General features: G+C 44.3%; 1 protein-coding gene across 3 annotated transcripts in view; it reads left to right on the top strand.

Moving 5' to 3' along the window:
- LOC308669163 (calcium-activated potassium channel subunit alpha-1) overlaps positions 1 to 17,469 on the top strand; it is a 463,457-nt gene that overhangs the window by 357,012 nt on the left and 88,976 nt on the right. For all 3 annotated transcript variants that reach the window (XM_081329724.1, XM_081329723.1, XM_081329725.1), the window contains exon 19: positions 12,088 to 12,181. In XM_081329724.1, coding sequence (XP_081185850.1) covers positions 12,088 to 12,181 — 94 coding nt within the window. The remainder of the gene's footprint in view (positions 1 to 12,087; positions 12,182 to 17,469) is intronic.

Raw genomic sequence — 17,469 nt, 5'->3', positions numbered from 1 at the left:
GATAGATGATAGATATAGATATAAATTATAGATAAAAGTCTAGGTTAATTTGCAACTATAAATCCTAAACATTTTCCTTAAAAACGCATATCCTAAATCTTACATGATTCTAAACAAAACTGTCTTTGCTTGATAAGAAAATGAGTAGCTAACATTTAGTTAGCAGAAATTATTCTGAGAGAGAAATTGTTTGTCCCTATAAACAATTTATGTCGACTGCTGTGGGTACGACACCACCAATTTTCTTAGGGGATGAATAAACAATTCTGTTCTGGAAATAAGCCATATTTCAGATACAGACTTCAGATACAAAAAATATTTTATTTTATTTTTTTAAAATTGCTGTAGGCAATTGGTCACACACAGAGTGAAATTATTTTGGTGGGCTGAATTTTCTAGAATCTGTTTGGCTGGGAAATAAATTACCTTGAGTTCGGTTTTATTGTGATTTTATTAGTACATCTTTATTCCATGATATGTGCATTTTTCTGGATTCTACAATGCGCATCTGCAATTAAAAATGCATGCAAAAAATGAATCCAGTTTAGTGAAAATTAATTAAATTGGGGCAGTCTGCTTAACAAAAATGTACGCGTTTAAAGATGTAAGCACAAAACCATGCGGGGGTTTTTTTTCATGCTGATTTTTTTTTTAAAAAAAAAGATGACTTCACAAGTTAGCAAAATAAGTTTAAGGTCAGAAAAATGAGAACATGAGTAAAAAGTTACTAGTCTTAAAAATAATGGTGTAGGCCTACATGATTTATTCTAGTCTGTAGATTAATAAACCAAGGTCCCTTCCAGCCCTGTGATTGTATAAACTGGATAATTTAGTTTATTTTGCTAACCCACTGTCACATGGTACCAACAAAAAATAGAGAGAGAGTTCACAGTTTATAGAATACTATCTTTTTGTTCTTTCTTACTATAACGCTAAGAGTTTACAGCTGAGAAGCATATCAATAGTTTTTATTTATGTATGAAAGAGAGAGAGAGAGAGAGAAAGAAAGAGGGAAGAAGAAAGAAAGAAAGGAAGGAGAGAGAGAGAGAGAGAGAGAGAGAGAGAGAGAGAGAGAGAGAGAGAGAGAGAGAGAAATTTATGTGACTACCCAACTCACTCTGGGCAGCTTAGAAAGATAAAACATATCAAACAATAAAAAGGAGGAAGGAGGAGGAGGAGGACTGTGGGATGCTTGGTTCTCTCTGAGCTTGCTTGTTTTCTTGGTCTGCCCTAACTAGGTAACCTCATCAGGGATAGAAGGAGCTGGGATTTGCAGACAGGAGGAGGAGGAGGAGGACTGTGGGGTCCCTGGTGCGCTCTGAGCTTGCTGGTTTTCTTGCAGACGTTTCATGACCCAAACTAGGTAACGTCATCAGTGCTAGCACTGATGACGTTACCTAGTTTGGGTGATGAAACGTCTGCAAGAAGACCACCAACCTCAGAGAGCACCAAGGACCCCACAGTCTTCTTCTTCTTCTTCTTCTTCTTCTTCTTCTTCTTCTTCTTCTTCTTCTTCTTCTTCTTCTTCTTCTTCTTCTTCTTCTTCTTCTTCTTCTTCTTCTTCTTCTTCTTCTTCTCCTCCTCCTTCTCCTTCTTCTTCTCCTTCTCCTTCTCCTTCTCCTTCTCCTTCTCCTTCTCCTTCTCCTTCTCCTTCTCCTTCTCCTTCTCCTTCTCCTTCTCCTTCTCCTTCTCCTTCTTTCTTCTTCTTCTTCTTCTCCTCCTCCTCCTCCTCCTCCTCCTCCTCCTCCTCCTCCTCCTCCTCCTCCTCCTCCTCCTCGTCCTCCTCTCTGCAAACCCTACTTCCTTCTAGCACTGATGACGTTACCTAGTTTGGGTCATGAAACGTCTGCAAGAAGACCACCAACCTCAGAGAGCACCAAGGAGCCCTCGCGTCCACCTTGAGCTACCCATAATCTCCTCCACAGTCTATGTTTTTTGACCGATTAGATGGCTTAACTTTAAAAAAAAACAACAAAAACCCACATTTCCCAGTCTTGCTTTTAGCCCGATGGTCTTTCTGACGATATCTGACAGACTTCCATCCAACCGTCAACCAGGTTTGGACTCGTTAAGCTACTTCAGTGGGATTTTCAGGACGGGCAAGCGATTGATTGCCGTCTGCTGTGACTAAACAGGTCGAAGTTGTCGTGATGCAATTGTTTTTCAGAAAGTGTGAAATGTCACGATTGTGTTAACTCCTGGAAGGTGAGCTGAACCTATGTTTGAAAGAAGCCCCGCTAATTAGTGGCAGTTTCCTAGATCACGATGGGAATCCGTTTTCCAGAAGTGTGTTCTGACAAGCAGGCCTTCAGAATAGACAAGCTGGCAAAACCCTTGTTCACAGCCTTCGTTCTTCATTTTTAAGGTCTACTTCAGGTGTAATTTGAGCACCCTGTGTGAAGTATTCCTTAGGTTCTACTGAGTAACTGAAGACCACATTGAATTAGTCATTTAGTCATTTATTTTTATTTATTTTTATTACATTTATATCCCGCCCTTCTCCAAAGACTCAGGGCGGCTTACAAGCTTAGCAGTAGCCTTCATTCTATGCATATGCCTGCTTGTTAGGGCTTTCACACACACCCCAAGCGGCATTATTACAAAGTCAGCTTATTGTCCCCAACAATCTGGGTCCTCATTTTACCTACCTGGGAAGGATGGAAGGCTGAGTCAACCTTGAGCCTGGTGGGACTCGAACCTGCACTAATTGCAGGCAGCTGGTGTTACTTAAGGAGGCATCAGCCCACTGCTCCACCAAGGCTATTAAAAAATAATAGTAATGAAAGTAGAGACTGGGTGCAAGGTGGGTGCAATCTCCTTTTTCAAAACAACACAAATCTTCCCTTAATTTAGAGCCACTGGGAATTGTACAACTCAGGGGTCCCCAGTCCCCGGTCTGTGGACCGGTACCAGTCTGTGGCATGTCAGCAACTGGTCCACATAAACAAGCAAAGCCCCATCCGTGCAGTGAAGGCAGCACACAAAACTACGCACCCTCCGGTCCACGGAAAAACCTCTCTCCACGGAACCGGTCTGTGGTGCCCAAAAGGTATGGGAACTCTGGTATAACCCTATCCTGTAATTGTGGTTTTGGGAAGGGATAGCAATGATGAACAAAAGGGTACATAATTCTCTCCTAATTAAACTTCGGGGGCTACGTATGCATTTGTCTGGTCTGTGACAATCAGCTGGTGGAGCAAGCGGAGGGCAATATTTAACATCTTCCCATTAAACAATTAATCTCACTCTTCCTTCATCATCCTAGCCCTGGTCTATCCACTGCAGGATGAAGGCCTCTTCTGCACGTTTCCAACCATTGCAGTCCTGAGCTTTCTTTGGCCAGCTGGGCCCACCAAACGTGCTGATGTCGTTGCTCTGTCTTGTTTTAGGTCTCTTTCATGGACCCTTTTGATCCAGTGGGATCTGTTCTGTGATGGCCTTGGTCCACCTGCCCTTGGTTCTTCTTGATGTGTGGCCAGCCCGTTTCCACTTTTTTACTCTCTTGATGGCATCGTAGACTTTCGTTTGTTGTCTCCTCCATGTGCAGGTCTTTCTATCTTGCCTTGCGATGCTGAGCATATCTCCCTCCGTGGCTCTTGATGCCACTCATAGCTTTTGGGTCGGCGGTGAGGTTTCCATGTTTCGCTGGTGTATGTTGTTCGCTTGCAGATGTTTCATTACCAAACACGGGAACATCATCAGTGCTAGGAGGAGGAGGAGGAGGAGGAGGAGGAGGAGGAGGAGGAGGAGGAGGAGGAGGAGGAGGACAATGACTGTGGGGTCTTTGTTGCTCCGTGAGCTTGGTGGTTTTCTTGCAGATGTCTCGTTACCAAACTAGGTAACATCATCAGTGCTAATGTTGGTAGTGATTAGGCTAGTACTGATGACCTCACCTAGTTTGGGTCATGAAACATCTGGAAGAAGACCACCAAGCTCAGAGAGCACCAAGGACCCCTCATGTCAACCCTATGTCAACTATAGCTATAGTTGGAGAACTATCCGACTTCCCATCCTAGCTTATCGTGCTTTCAAACTATTGCCACCCCACTCCCCAGAAAGTATATATAGATCTTTTCATTCATCTAAAAAGAATCTTTAGCTTTATATCTAAAATGCCATCAGTGTATGTGGTACTTTCCTGGAAAAAAAGATAGAATTTACTTCCTGGCACAAAGGGAAGACATAAAAGTGAGCAAAAAGAAGGAGAGAAATTGAGAAGGAAGGAAGGAAGGAAGGAAGGAAGGAAGGAAGGAAGGAAGGAAGGAAGGAAGGAAGGAAGAAGGGAGGGGAGGGAGGGAGGGAGGAAGAAAAAGAAGGAAAAAGGAAAGAAAGAAAGAAAAAGAAAGAAAGAAAGAGAAAGAAAGAGAAGAATTAGGTGTGCAGAGATCATTTTGCCATTCATCAAGATCATCATCATCATCAATAAAAAAAAATAAAGTTGGAAGGGACCTTGGAGGTCATTTAGTCCAACCCCCTGCTCAGGCAGGAAACTTCTTAAAAACTTCCAGTGTTGGAGCATTCACCGCTTCTGGAGGCAGGGGCTTCCATTTCTGCCATAAGTATTTCACTCCAGGTGTAGGAGGAGGAGGTCAAGTAAGACTTGGGAATATCTTACACTAATTATATTCTTGATGCTAATTGTAGAAGATGGCCAGTTGTTCAAGCGACACCTTCTCTACCGATTCCTGGAGGTCCTGACACACGTTGTAGGATCTGACAGCCTCTGTTTATTGTACGAGTCTTCTTTGGAAAGTAAAGAAAAAACAACAACAACAACAGCAAAACAACAACCCCCAAATAATAAGGATCACGTTGTTGCTTAGATGTCTAGCAGTTTACGTTCATTAGATCCCGTAATTTGCTTTAATTACATTTAGGCTGAAATGAAAGCAGGCAGGAAAAAAACAACATCTGAAATTAATTTCTTTAGTGTGAACTGAGAAAACAGGTCCTTAATTAGTTCGTCACTGAAACTACTGCACAATTAGTTCATAGGATAATTTGTAAAGAACAAACAACGATAACAAAAAACCTGCTGGAAGCCATTTCGGAGGACGAAAAAAAGAGCAACCCATCGCCCACCCGGCAGTAATTTAAGTTTTCGGTTACGCCCACCAGTTTTTTGATGGACTTCCAGTTGTGTTGGCTTCCCTATCTGATAAGAGCTTGCTTTCAGGCTCTGCGCAAAGGAGACGACGCCAAGCAATAACTAAGCTGCGAGGTGTTATGGAGGGACCACAAGTTTTAACAGACTGAACCGGGAACAGGAGGCCGGGGCTGAAGGAGAAGTTCAGAAAGCACAGCTTGGGGGGTACACCAGGAAATATTGAGCAAGGGGCTTCACATGTTATGACTCAGGGCCAGCCGGTGGGTCCGGCAGCCGGTTCAGATGTATCGGATGACTCAGATGAGGGGGAGGAGGAGGGTGTGGAAGACGAACCGGCTGATGATGGCTTGGAGGCTTCGCAGAGCCCTCAGCCGGGGCCCTCTTCTCAGCTGCGTGAGCCCGATAGTGCGGAGGATGATGACTCACAGCTGGCCCTGTTCAAGGACGCCCGACGCAGGAGGCAGTCGAGCAGGAACAAACAAAGAAAGGCTGTGGGACTCCTCGGGAGGAGGCACAGGGAGACCACGCCCTGAACTCTAAATAAAAGGAGTGTTTGGGGAGGGGCTGGTTGCTGAAAGCAACCCTTCCGCTTGAGTATTCAAGTTCCTGTGTTTCTTGTTCTGTTGTTTTGCTTGTGAATTAAACTTGGCAGACGCTTTGCAACCTCAGACGCTCTCCAGTCTCTACTGCTTGAACAGGGGTTTGCCTTATTACAAGGCCGGTAGTTGGCTGGTTCAGAACATCACAGCACAACCTGTTGTGATTCAGGGTCAGCCTGTGGGTTCGGCAGTTGGGTCGGACGACTCAGAGGAGGAGGGGGGTGTTGAAGACCTTGCTGATGATAGCCCTCAGGCAGGCCCCTCCCACTTGGTCACCATGGAGACCCAGCTGTGTGAGCCTGACAGTGTGGATGAAGATGACCCACAGCTGGCCCTGTTCAAGGACGCCCAACGCAGGAGGCAGTCAAGTAGGAGTAAACAGAGGAAGGCAATGGGGCTTCTCGGAAGGAGGGAGAGAGAAGCCACGCCCTGAACTCTTTATAAAGGACTTGTGTGGGGAGGGCTGGTTTGCTGAAAGCAACCGCTCAGATAGTGTTTCAAAGCTCCGGTATCTTGGTTCGTGTCTTGTTTGTTTTTGTAATAAATTTGGCAGATGTATTCCAGCCTCTTGCCGTCTGTAAAGGGGTTGCCTTTTCTGCAAGGCCGGTAGCAGGCTGGTACAGAACACAACCCAGAACAAACCCCAAACCCATCAGGGCAAGATTCCGGCATCCATCTGCATTTGATTGAAGTCCACACGTCTTGAAACAATGCCGTGTTTATAAAACGCTGATGTAGAAGGAGGCTATTGGCAGAAAAGATGCAGTGACAGACTTGGGATGACAAGATCTTAGCATTTGACACCTGCAGCCTTATGAAATAAGGCCCAAAGTCAGATAGGCTGTCCCTTCTAAGCCATTGGAAAAAAAAGGAGCAGCATCAAGAAAAAAAGGACCGCTGAAGGATGGTAATGAAGAGACTGCGTTGGTCCATTTGAGATATGGGTCATTCATCAGAAATGTAAGCTTGCTTTGAGAAATTTTGGCTTGGAGCGCACAAAAGGCCCTCTGTATCACTTGTCTCCCAGTTTAAGCTTGTAAGCCGCCCTGAGTCTTCGGAGAAGGGCGGGATATAAATGGAATTAAAATAAAAAATAATAAAAATAAAGGTAGCAAACTCCGCATTTTAGACAGAGAAGCCCGCTGATTGGAAAGAGGGGTCAAGTGGGGCATCTAGGTCAAAATTGAACAGAGTATGTTGAGACTAGAAAGAGTGCAGAGGAGAGCAACAAAGATGATTTAGCTGGAGGCTAAAAGGTATGAAGAACAGTTGCTGGAATTGGGTACGTCTAGTTTAATGAAGAGAAGGACGAGGGGGGACAGGATAGCAGTCTTCCAATATCTCAGAGGGAGTCAACCTTATTCTCCAAAGCCCCTGAAGGCCAGACAAGAAACAACGGATGGAAACTAACCAAGGAGAGAAGCAACCTGGAATTAAGGAGAAACTTCCAACAGAGAGAGGGCAATTAACCAGTGGAACAACTCGCCTCCAGAAGTTGTGGGTGCTCCATCACTGGAGGCTTTTAAGAAGAGACTGGACAACCACTTGTCTGGAATGGTACAGAGTATCCTGCCTGAGCAGTGGGATGGACTATAAGACCTCCAAGGTCCCTTCCAACTCTGTTATTCTATTCTATTCTAAACGACTTGTCATGACTTCCGTTAGATGCATGAAAGCATATTTTGTCCTTACAAGAAGCCATCGTTATTAATTCCAAATGAAAGCAAATGCTGACAGGCTCCTCCAGTGAAGCCTGTCAACATATCTTCAAACTGCAAAGTATTCTTATGTACGAAGGCCCCCACCCTCAGCCCACTTGACCAAACAACCCCTAAAATCTGAAATGTGTGGAAACTCAGTCTCTTATCCTAGGCGGATGAAAGGCAATTGCTGCCGAATTGTGAGGAAGGTCGTGGCTCAACGGGTTGAAGCACTCAAATGAGCCTGACCAGGGATGTTCAAAATCTGCCCTTCGGTCGCTCACTTTCAAGTACGGATGCTTACGTTGGTTTTGCAGTTGCAAATCTGCTTCACGATTATGAATTTCATCGAATTTTATTACCTGCATCAAGCGGCTCACGGTGGTTAAGACGCTGGGCTTGTCGGCTGGAAAGCCAGCAGCCCAGGTTCAAGACCTGAGCACCCCGTGAAGGGGTGAGCTCCTGTCCTCACCCGAACTCCTGCCCATATAGCAATTTGAAAGCATGCAAATGTGAGTAGATAAATAGGTACCACTTGGATGGGAAGATAACAGCTCCCCGTGATGTCATGCTGGCCACAAAATGTCTTCAGACAGTGATGGCTCAATGGCCTTGAAACGGACAGGAGCAGCGCCCCCTATAGCTGGCAACAACTAACAGAGTAAGATCCTTGGTGGAGCAGTGGGCTAATGCCTCCTTAAGTAACACCAGCTGCCTGCAATTAGTGCAGGTTCGAGTCCCACCAGGCTCAAGGTTGACTCAGCCTTCCATCCTTCCCAGGTAGGTAAAATGAGGACCCAGATTGTTGGGGGCAATTAAGCTGACTTTGTAATAATGCCGCTTGGGGGTGTGTGTGAAAGCCCTAATAAGCAGGCATATACATAGAATGAAGGCTACTGCTAAGCTTGTAAGCCGCCCTGAGTCTTCGGAGAAGGGCGGGATATAAATGGAATTAAAATAAATAAAAAATAAAAAAAATCCACAGGGACTACTTTACCGTACATTTTGGTCTCTTTTCCAAAGAATAGAAAGGATTTCTTAATCACCCTCTGCAGTTATAGGGAACATTGTGTGTTTTACAAATTTGCCAATAATATTGTCACCATCTCTCTCTCTGTTAAAAAGGCTCCCTGATCTATCCCAGATTTTTTTTTCATCATTCCTCCATCAATAGACAACCCTCTTTCCATCAGACTGAATATTTTAGTGAGTGAATACTTGAACATCAGTACCTTGACGTGCTAATCAATGATTTTATGATGCGTTCTGCCAAGGCAAAGCAGAGGAAAATAAAGTATTAATGACCGAGGCATGAATAATTAACTGAAATATTTATTTACAATGTGTTCACAAGTACACATTCCTCCCTCTCTCTGGGCAAAAAATAAAATAAAATTGTAAATGATTTGATTTGTCCCTTTTTGCTGTTTTCGATAAGCAAAGCGACAGAAGGTACATACACACGCACGCCTACACACATGTACTGTACTGTAGGTATGGGCAAGCATTTCCCTTGATTAGAAATGTGTTACCAACTCATCAGTTGAACTTTTAGCTGAAGAAAGAGACATCAGCCGTCTGGGCTCTTCCTGATCCTCAGTGAATCTGCCATATTTTGTAGCTTCACTGTAAGTTTGTGTAGATTTGACAAGGGGCAGAGGAATTCGAGAGTGATCACGCAAGGGTCTAAGTACGTGCGGCAGCTGACAAAGGAGATCAACATCTCTACATTGCTCTGAGCCAGTTGGGAAAGGTTGAAGCTGCACACTTTCAACATACAGAATATAATGTTTAATCTGTTGTTGTTGTTATTATTATTATTATTTTACAGAGGGTGAAGAAGAAGAAACACAGAAATAGGGGAGAAATACAGAAATAGCTGACACATTGTTCTGGGCATATTTGGTTCCCGAGTCACAGAGGCCTAAGAAGGGGGGGGGGGGAATCTACCCAGGCATTATCCTGAAAAATGAGAAAATTTGCTTTTTTTGGCAAGTGTCAGGTGATTAGGTCAGGGGTCACCAACCCCCAGGCTGTGGACCAGTACCGGGCCGTGGCATGCCAACAACCAGGTTGCGGCATGCCAGCATCTGGGCTGCACAAACAAAAAAAGTCCCATCCGTGGGGTGCAGGCAGCACATGAAACCACACACCCTCCAGTCCGTGGAAAAAAACTCTCTCCACGGAACCGGTGCCTGGCGCCCAAAAGGTTGGGGACCTCTGGTCTAGGCAATTGGTTCTTCTGGAGACAATAATCACACCGTAAATAAAGGGATTTTAAGGTTGAGTACCGGTGATCCTCGACTTAACGACCGCAGTTGAGCCCCGAAATGGCTAAGTGACACAATAAGTGAACCTTGCCCTCATTTTTCTTGCCGCAGTTGTGAGACAAATTCAGTTAGGCGAATCGATCAAATAGCATTAGTAGATGTGTTTTACAACTGTAGCAATTCTAGTAAGCTCAAGTTAAAGGTTTCCCTGTCAGGTTGTGTTCGAATCTGAGGGGCGGGGCTCACCTCTGTCTCTTGGCTGAGGGAGCCAGCATTGTCTGAAGACATTTTCTGGGGTCATGTGGCCAGCATGGCTATACACCAAAGGCACACGGAATGCTGTTACATTCCCGCCGAAGTGGTACCTATTGATCTACTCGCAGTGGCATGCTTTCAAACTGATAGGTGGGCAGGAGCTGGGACAAGTGACGGGAGCTCACCCCATCCTGTGGTGCTCAGGTCTCAAACCCAGGATGTCATTTTTCCAGCTGACAAGCTCAGCGTCTTGTAGATGTAGTATATCTTGAGTAATTTCCTTCACCTAGGAATTTTCTTTCAAGGAAAACTGCTGCCTCTGAAGCTGACAGCCCCTCTTGTCTCCAATTGAGCCCAAAATGTCTGTTGTTAAGTGAGACGTTTGTTAAGTGACTTTCGCCCCCGTTTTACAATCTTCCTTGCCACGATTGTTAAGGGAATCCCTGCAGTTGTTAAGTTAGTAACCTGGTTGTTAAGTGAATCTGGCTTCTCCCGTTGCCTTGGCTTGTCAGGAGGTCGCAAACAGGGATCGCGTGACCCCGAGACACGGAAACGGTCATAAGTATGAGTCAGTTGCCAAGCGTCTGGATTTTGATCACATGATCCTGATGCTGCAAAGGTCGTAACTGTGAAAAAAATGGTCATAATTCACTTTTTCCCCGTACTGCTGTAACTTTGAACAGTCAATAAATGAACTGTTGTAAAGTCCAGGACTTCCTATGTACATATTATTCCAACATACTTTTGCTTTATGAAAAGGAGGAAATGGGTTCTAATGTTTGGTTTAGAAGGTTTTAGCTACTTTTTTCCCCCCTCTCTAATTATTGTGAGAGATTTAAGCTTCTGCTCTAGATTGGCACTTGGCCGAATTTATAAATTTAGACAGAGGGAAGGACACACTGATGGATGGAAAGATGTAAATTACAGAAAATATCCACAGAGGTTTAACATACGAGTTTCCAGCTACCACCAAAAATATCGTAAAGCTATTAAAAGTGCAATTTAGATGCTGGCATTCAATTTCTCTCTATGCTCTGTAGTCTGATTCTTTTGCCATGAAATCTGCTGTCTCCTCTCCTCCGTCTTCTACTCCTTTCTTTGCATTTTATTCTTCTTTCTTCCAATAATTCCTGAAATGATTGAGGGCCCTGTTTTGTTGTTATTGTTCTTAACGTACTGTTTCGTATTGGTCTCATTTCCTCTTCCCTTTGAAATATTAATTTGTTTGTTTCCTTTGAACGCAGGAGCGTTTTGCTAGACTAGACGTTTCTAATTAGCAAAAATACCGATCCATTCATAATAATCTTACAGTAATAATGGCATTGAATTAGAGCTTGTTAGGAAATGCTGGTGTCATTGTGTTGAAGGTTAACAACTGCCGTGCTGAAGAATTTTGCCAAAGGATGCAATGATAATAACAAACCACCTCAAAGCATCTGTAATTTTTGCTAATAAGGCAAACCTCACGCCCATTTTTTTTAAATAAATCCTTTCCTTTATCCATTGGCCACCCAATGGATTTCTTTCTATCAGCACATCTCATTGTTGGAACTTAGTTTTTAGCTTAATGTCCTGGTTCCGACAGATGAAACTTTTGAAAGAACTTCAAGGCATTGTTTACCTTAAAGAATCTTTATTCGAGTAGCATAACATCCGCACTAACACAATCGAAGCCAAAAACTGAATCCCCCCCCCAACTTGGGCACCTAGTATCAAAGCACAATTCCCTCCTCCAATTAACAGTCATAAATCACATTCCCCCAATTAGTTCGGAGAACCCTCCATTTCTCCAGCCCGGCCAATTCTTATCATCTCTTATTTCAATAACCTTGGTTCTCACACTAGATTCAGTATTGTTATGTCTAGCTAAACTCTCATGCTCCCCCCCCCCATTTTCTTTTTTAAGAACAAGGCTATCAGGGATATCACTTGTTTCTTTTCTTTTCCTTGAGTTTTTCAACCTGTCGCTTTTTCAGCCAGGATGGTTTTTTTTTTAATTCAAGCTGATGAAAAGTAGCAATGATCTAAGATAGCAGGAATGGAACAGTGTGTGTGCGTGTGTTGTGTGTGTGTGTGTTGTTGTTGTTGTTGTGGCTATTTCACCTGTATCCCATGTCTGAGCTGGACATAACCTCACGAGTTCCTTGTGTTTCTAGTTGAAGACGAGCAGCTGACGAGTCTCTCGCCCAAGAAGAAGCAACGGAATGGAGGGATGAGGACGTCGCCCAATTCTTCGCCCAAATTGAGCAGGTGAGCTCCGAAGTCATTCCTATCTTTATCTCTTCTCTTCAAGACAATAATTTCGCCTCCTTCCCCCCCACACACACACACACCCCTCAAAAAAAAAACCTCATAAGAAAAAAAAAACCCACAGAATCGTGGCAGGGTGTTAGGAAAAGTAAAAGACTGTTAGATGGTTTCTGAAACGCCGGAGTATTTATTCTGTCAGCTTGTCAGCAGTTAATGATAGAGCTCGGGGGGGGGGGAATGGGGGGGGAGAAAGAAAAAAAAATCTGTCATGAAAAACAGTTTGAAAACCTGTTTGAAAAATACATAGGCTTTAAAGTCTTAGCTGTCACTCAGCTTGTCCGTGTGTAGTTCTTAAACAGCAGTGGCACTAATGATAGCGCTAACCAATCCGAGAAACCCACGGGGTGAGTTTGCCTTGGGCAATTCTCTCTTTTTTTCTCTCCAAATCCCTCCCGAGTGCTGTTTTCTGTACTTAAAACCGTGCGTGAGACGTATCCCCGCAATCAGAAATGAACCTGAATATTACCTTCCCTTTTGATCCTGTCGACCGAAATCAAATTTCCTCTAATTGATTTGGAAAAAAATAAAAAAAAAATCAAGAAGAGAATGGGGAGGGAGGGAGGGAGGGGCGGATGGGATAATGAATCTGGGCGCTTTCCGAAGCAAAGTTGAAAACTAACGTCGTTGTCCTGGGGCTAAAAAAAAAAAAATAGCATTCATTACAAAAGGCGTTGTTGTTGGTGTTGTTAAGGCGTTGTTACGGTGTTCGGAACACTTGGTGCCCACCAGTGTTTCCGCTAGGATGGAAGTCTTAAGAGCCGAAACTCCCCATAAGAATTTCTAAGATGAGCTTGTAAACAGGTTATACAGAACCAGTGTTTACTTTTTGTTCCTCTTTTCAAACTTCCTCAGTATTGATCCTGAATTGTCTTTGGGACAAAAACGTCTGTTTGTAAAATCAGGGTGTCCTTATACTTGGGATTTTAAAGCCTGAATTCCTGGCGGATGACTTACCTCTCCCAATTCTGGCACTTTTACCAGTACGGGGCATAAAACGAGATCCAGGTTTCTTACTCTCCTGCGCCTTACAATTTTGTGGTTTCAAAAAAAAAAGGCAAACCAAAAAAAAAAGAAAAGAAAAAAAGGGGAGATTAAAAGCAGACAATATATGGAGATTCAGACACAACGCTGTTTCCTGCTTGGTTCAAGGAACTGATGATGTCCCCTGAAATCTACAGTTGTCTTTCCTCAAATACACCGATTTTCATTTCGAATTTTGACCGGAAGGGCAGGAAAAGAGAGATTGGAAACAGGGTTTTGCATCTTTCTGCTCTCTTTCTGTTGAACAACGGTTGCTGCTTTGTGTAAGTCACTCAAATATATATCCTTGCATCCTTTAACTTCCATGTAGCTGCTCTCCGTTAATTTCTGCTCGTGTAGAAATTGGACAGAGAGAGAGAGAGAGAAAGAAATTTTCCCCCAGTCCTTCTGTTATCTGGTAAATATAGGGATATAAACCTGAAATAAAAGAAGAAGAAGAAGAAGAAGAAGGATCAAGAAAAAAAGAAAGACAGAGAAGACAGACGACCTGGTATCGTTTGGAGCGAAGTGTTTGTGTCCCTATTTGCTATGTAAAGTACGCCTCATTTCTTTGATCTGGAGCCATAATAATTCTGGGGGAGTTCTACTGTTTTCATGTGCTTCAAAGCTGTGTCAATTTTTTTGCTGCTTTAGGGTGCTTCTTTATTCTACTGGCTCATGGGTACCAAGATGACAGGTCCTCAATGCAAGGTAGAGGCTTTTTCAAGTCATCGCCTTCAGCAAAACATCAAATTACCAAATACGGGCTAACACGCTTCTACGCAGATGCCTTTCCCGTAGATATATTATACCATATATATTAAATACTTTAGTGTTACACGGTACATTTTGTGTGCAATGGAAAGTGATGGTTGGAGGGAGCCTTGGGGGGAACTTCCCGCAAAACACCCCCCCCCCCACTTCCACAAGCCGAAACAGCTAGTGTGTATATCGTCTCAAGTATGGTTTTTACAGGACTTTCTGCCTGGAGGCCTTTGTAAATAAGTAATGATCAACAGATTGGCTGTGGGTTTTTGAAAAGCAGGCCTGTGTCAGTTTGCATGACGGGGAAAGGATTTTCAAAGTGGAGCCTTGCTTTCATTGCTTGCTGAAGAGGGACTCGGGGAGATAACTCATCTCAGTCTTGAGCTGTCTGCTCAGTAACCCGTCAGAACTGCTAAACCTCGCTTGGACAATGAGTGAGGAGTTTAGCAAACCTGGGCCTGTTTTGTTTCCCTCCTTTGTTCATCTGCTGGACTAAGGTTTGTGTTCCAACCCCAAGCCTTTCTCTCCTCCCTTCGGTCCGTAGGAGACCATGGCCACAAGATTCAACCGCAGAATCATAGAGGGACGGACCTCGGAGGTCAGAATACAGAATAACAGAGTTGGAAGGGACCTTGGAGGTCTTCTAGTCCAACCCCCTGCTCAAGCAGGAGACCCTACACCATTTCAGACAAGTGGCAGTCCAATCTCTTCTTAAAAACCTCCAGTGTTGGAGCATTCACAACTTCTGAAGGCAACTTCTGTTCCACTGGTTAATTGTCCTCTCTCTGTTGGGAAGTTTCTCCTTAATTCCAGGTTGCTTCTCTCCTTGGTTGGTTTCCATCTGTTGCTTCTTCTCCTGCCTTCAGGGGCTTTGGAGAATAGCTTGACTCCCTCTTCTTTGGGGCAGCCCCTGAGATATTGGAAGGCTGCTATCATGTCAACCCTGGTCCTTCTCTTCATTAAAAGAAATTCAACCTCTTGCTCAAGGCAGGAGACCTCATACCACCCCAGTCAAAGGATTCCAGATCACATCTTCCACAACGGGCCCTCAAAAGCAAGCGTGGGTCACCATAAAAAATGTTTACCTAAAAATGATGCCGTATTCCAGGTGTGGCCTCACTAGGGTTTTATAAAGCGGTGCTAATACTTTGCGTGATCTTGATCCTATGCCTCTGTTTATACAGCCCAGGATTGTATTAGCTTTTTTGGTAGCTGCTGCACACTTCTGGCTCATGGTCAAGCGATTGTCCACTAGGACTCCAAGGTCCCTCTCACAGTTACTGTTTTATGAGCCAGGTCTCGCCCAATCTGTCCTTGTACCTTTGATTTTTCCTGCCTAAATGTAAAAGAGGGGGGGGGGTCAACTTATTTTCCAAAGCACCAGAAGTCAGGACAAGAAACGATGGGTGGAATCAAGGAGAGAATCAACCTGGAATTAAGGAGAAATTTCCCGACAGTGAGAACAATTAATCAATGGAATGGCTTGCTTTGGAAGTTGTGGGTTCTAAGAAACCTCTTGTCAGAAGTGGTATAGGGTTTCTTGCCCGAGCAGGGGCTTCCACTAGAAGACCTCCGAGGTCCCTTCCAACTCTCTCTTTCTCTTATTCTTCTGTTTTTCAATAAACTACCTGGAAAGGTTGTGACAATCCTCACGCGTACATATTGAGACAAGTCAACTCTAAAGCTGGTTTATAACAATCAACTTCAGTTGAGTCAAGTTTAAAATCTAAACATAGCAACACGTTATAATTAATTGAAAACAAAAGTGGGAAGAAGCATATCATATTGGCAAGCTTAGACCAGCGGTCCCCAACCCCTGGGCTGCCGCTTGTTCAAAACTGGGCTGTAGGAGAGATGGAAAAGGGACGTGGTGGCTCAGTGGGTTAGGACGCTGAGCTTGTCGATCAGAAGGTCGGCAGTTTGGCAGGTCGAATCCCGAGTGCTGCGTAACTGAGTGAGCGCCTGTTACTCATCCCAGCTTCTGCCAACCTAGCAGTTCGAAAGCACGTAAAAATGCAAGTAGAAAAATAGGGACCACTCCGGTGGGAAGGTAACAGCGTTCCGTGCGCCTTTGGCGTCTAGTCATGCCGGCCACATGACCACGGAGACGTCCTCGGACAAGCGCTGGCTCTTCGGCTTTGAAACGGAGATGAGCACCGGCCCCTAGAGTCGGAAACGACTAGCATGCATGTGCGGGGGAACCTTTACCTTTACCTTTAGGAGAGATGGGCAAGTGCGTACGCATGAAGCTCCATCCATGCAAGCGGAGGCCACTTGCGCTCACACACAAAGCTCCACTCACGCAAACAGAGGGCTGAAAGGACTGTGTTGCAGACTGGGGATAGATGATGTCGTATCCTTCCCCCTCTGTTGAGAGACGGCTGTTCAGTTTTGACAGAGATAGCCTCTTTTTAAAAGAGGGATCAAAGAAGACATCTTGAACATCCCTCCTTCAACAGAGGGGGAAGGGATAAAACACCATCTCTCTCCAGTCTACAACACAAATCCTTTCAACACTTTTAAGAAGGCTCCACGCCCATTTGCACCGCTCAGATGACCCCGAGGACACAGGCAAACCTCCAAGTGGCCTTAACGACCCTCTAAAAGGATGCAGATGACCAGCTGTCTGCAAAGGAGTATAAATCCTTCCATTTCCCCACCATCCGGTCAGAGCGGAGGAAGCTTCTGGGATGAGAAGCAAAACATTTTCAAAAGAAAAACGTCCAGTTGCCTCTTGGAAAAGCACCTTTGGGACACGATGCAGTAGAATGGCGTACAAAATGAAAATACCCTGCAAAAATCAAGTTTAGTGTAAAAGTGGGGTGAAAAACAGACCATTTCCTGAAATGTCCACATTCCTATGAAAACAGTGTGGACATGCCATATACATTTTTGGAAAAATAAAAAACTTACAAGGCGGGAGTGAGGTGAAGCATACTGAATTTGTTTGCATTCCTAAATTTGAAACATGGATCCAACCCCCCCACCACCACAAAAGTGCGCTAAAGGAGATAAATGTCAAATTAGGACCGGCTTAATATTTATGGAAGGCTCCTCTCTCTGTTGTAAGCTGCTAAGTGTGACTAGCTAAGCTGAAGGTCCCTCTGTGGCCTTGTCCTTTTAATTTGACAAATTGCTTCTGCAAATCTGCTGGAAACGTGGAAATTTCATTGCTGGTTACTCTTGTAAACGTAGTGATCAGCCAGAAAATATTATTAAAATGCACGAGAGAGAGAGAGAGAGAGAGAGAGAGAGAGAGAGAGAGAGAGAGAGAGAGAGAGAGAGAGAGAGAGAGAGAGAGAGAGAAAGAGAGAGAGAGAGAGAGAGAGAGAGAGAGATTCTCCAACTTATTGCCCTTGGTGCTGAGTGGAGAGGACCGCAGGAACAGCTAATGCTAGATGACAAAGGTGGGTGTATTAGTCAGAAAACATTTGCTGCATTCC

The sequence above is a fragment of the Vipera berus genome, assembly GCF_964194415.1.
Source record: "Vipera berus genome assembly, chromosome: 5".
Lineage (NCBI taxonomy): Eukaryota > Metazoa > Chordata > Lepidosauria > Squamata > Viperidae > Vipera > Vipera berus.
The sequence above is the reverse complement of the archived record's forward strand: the minus strand, read 5'-3'. Positions and strand labels throughout refer to the sequence as shown.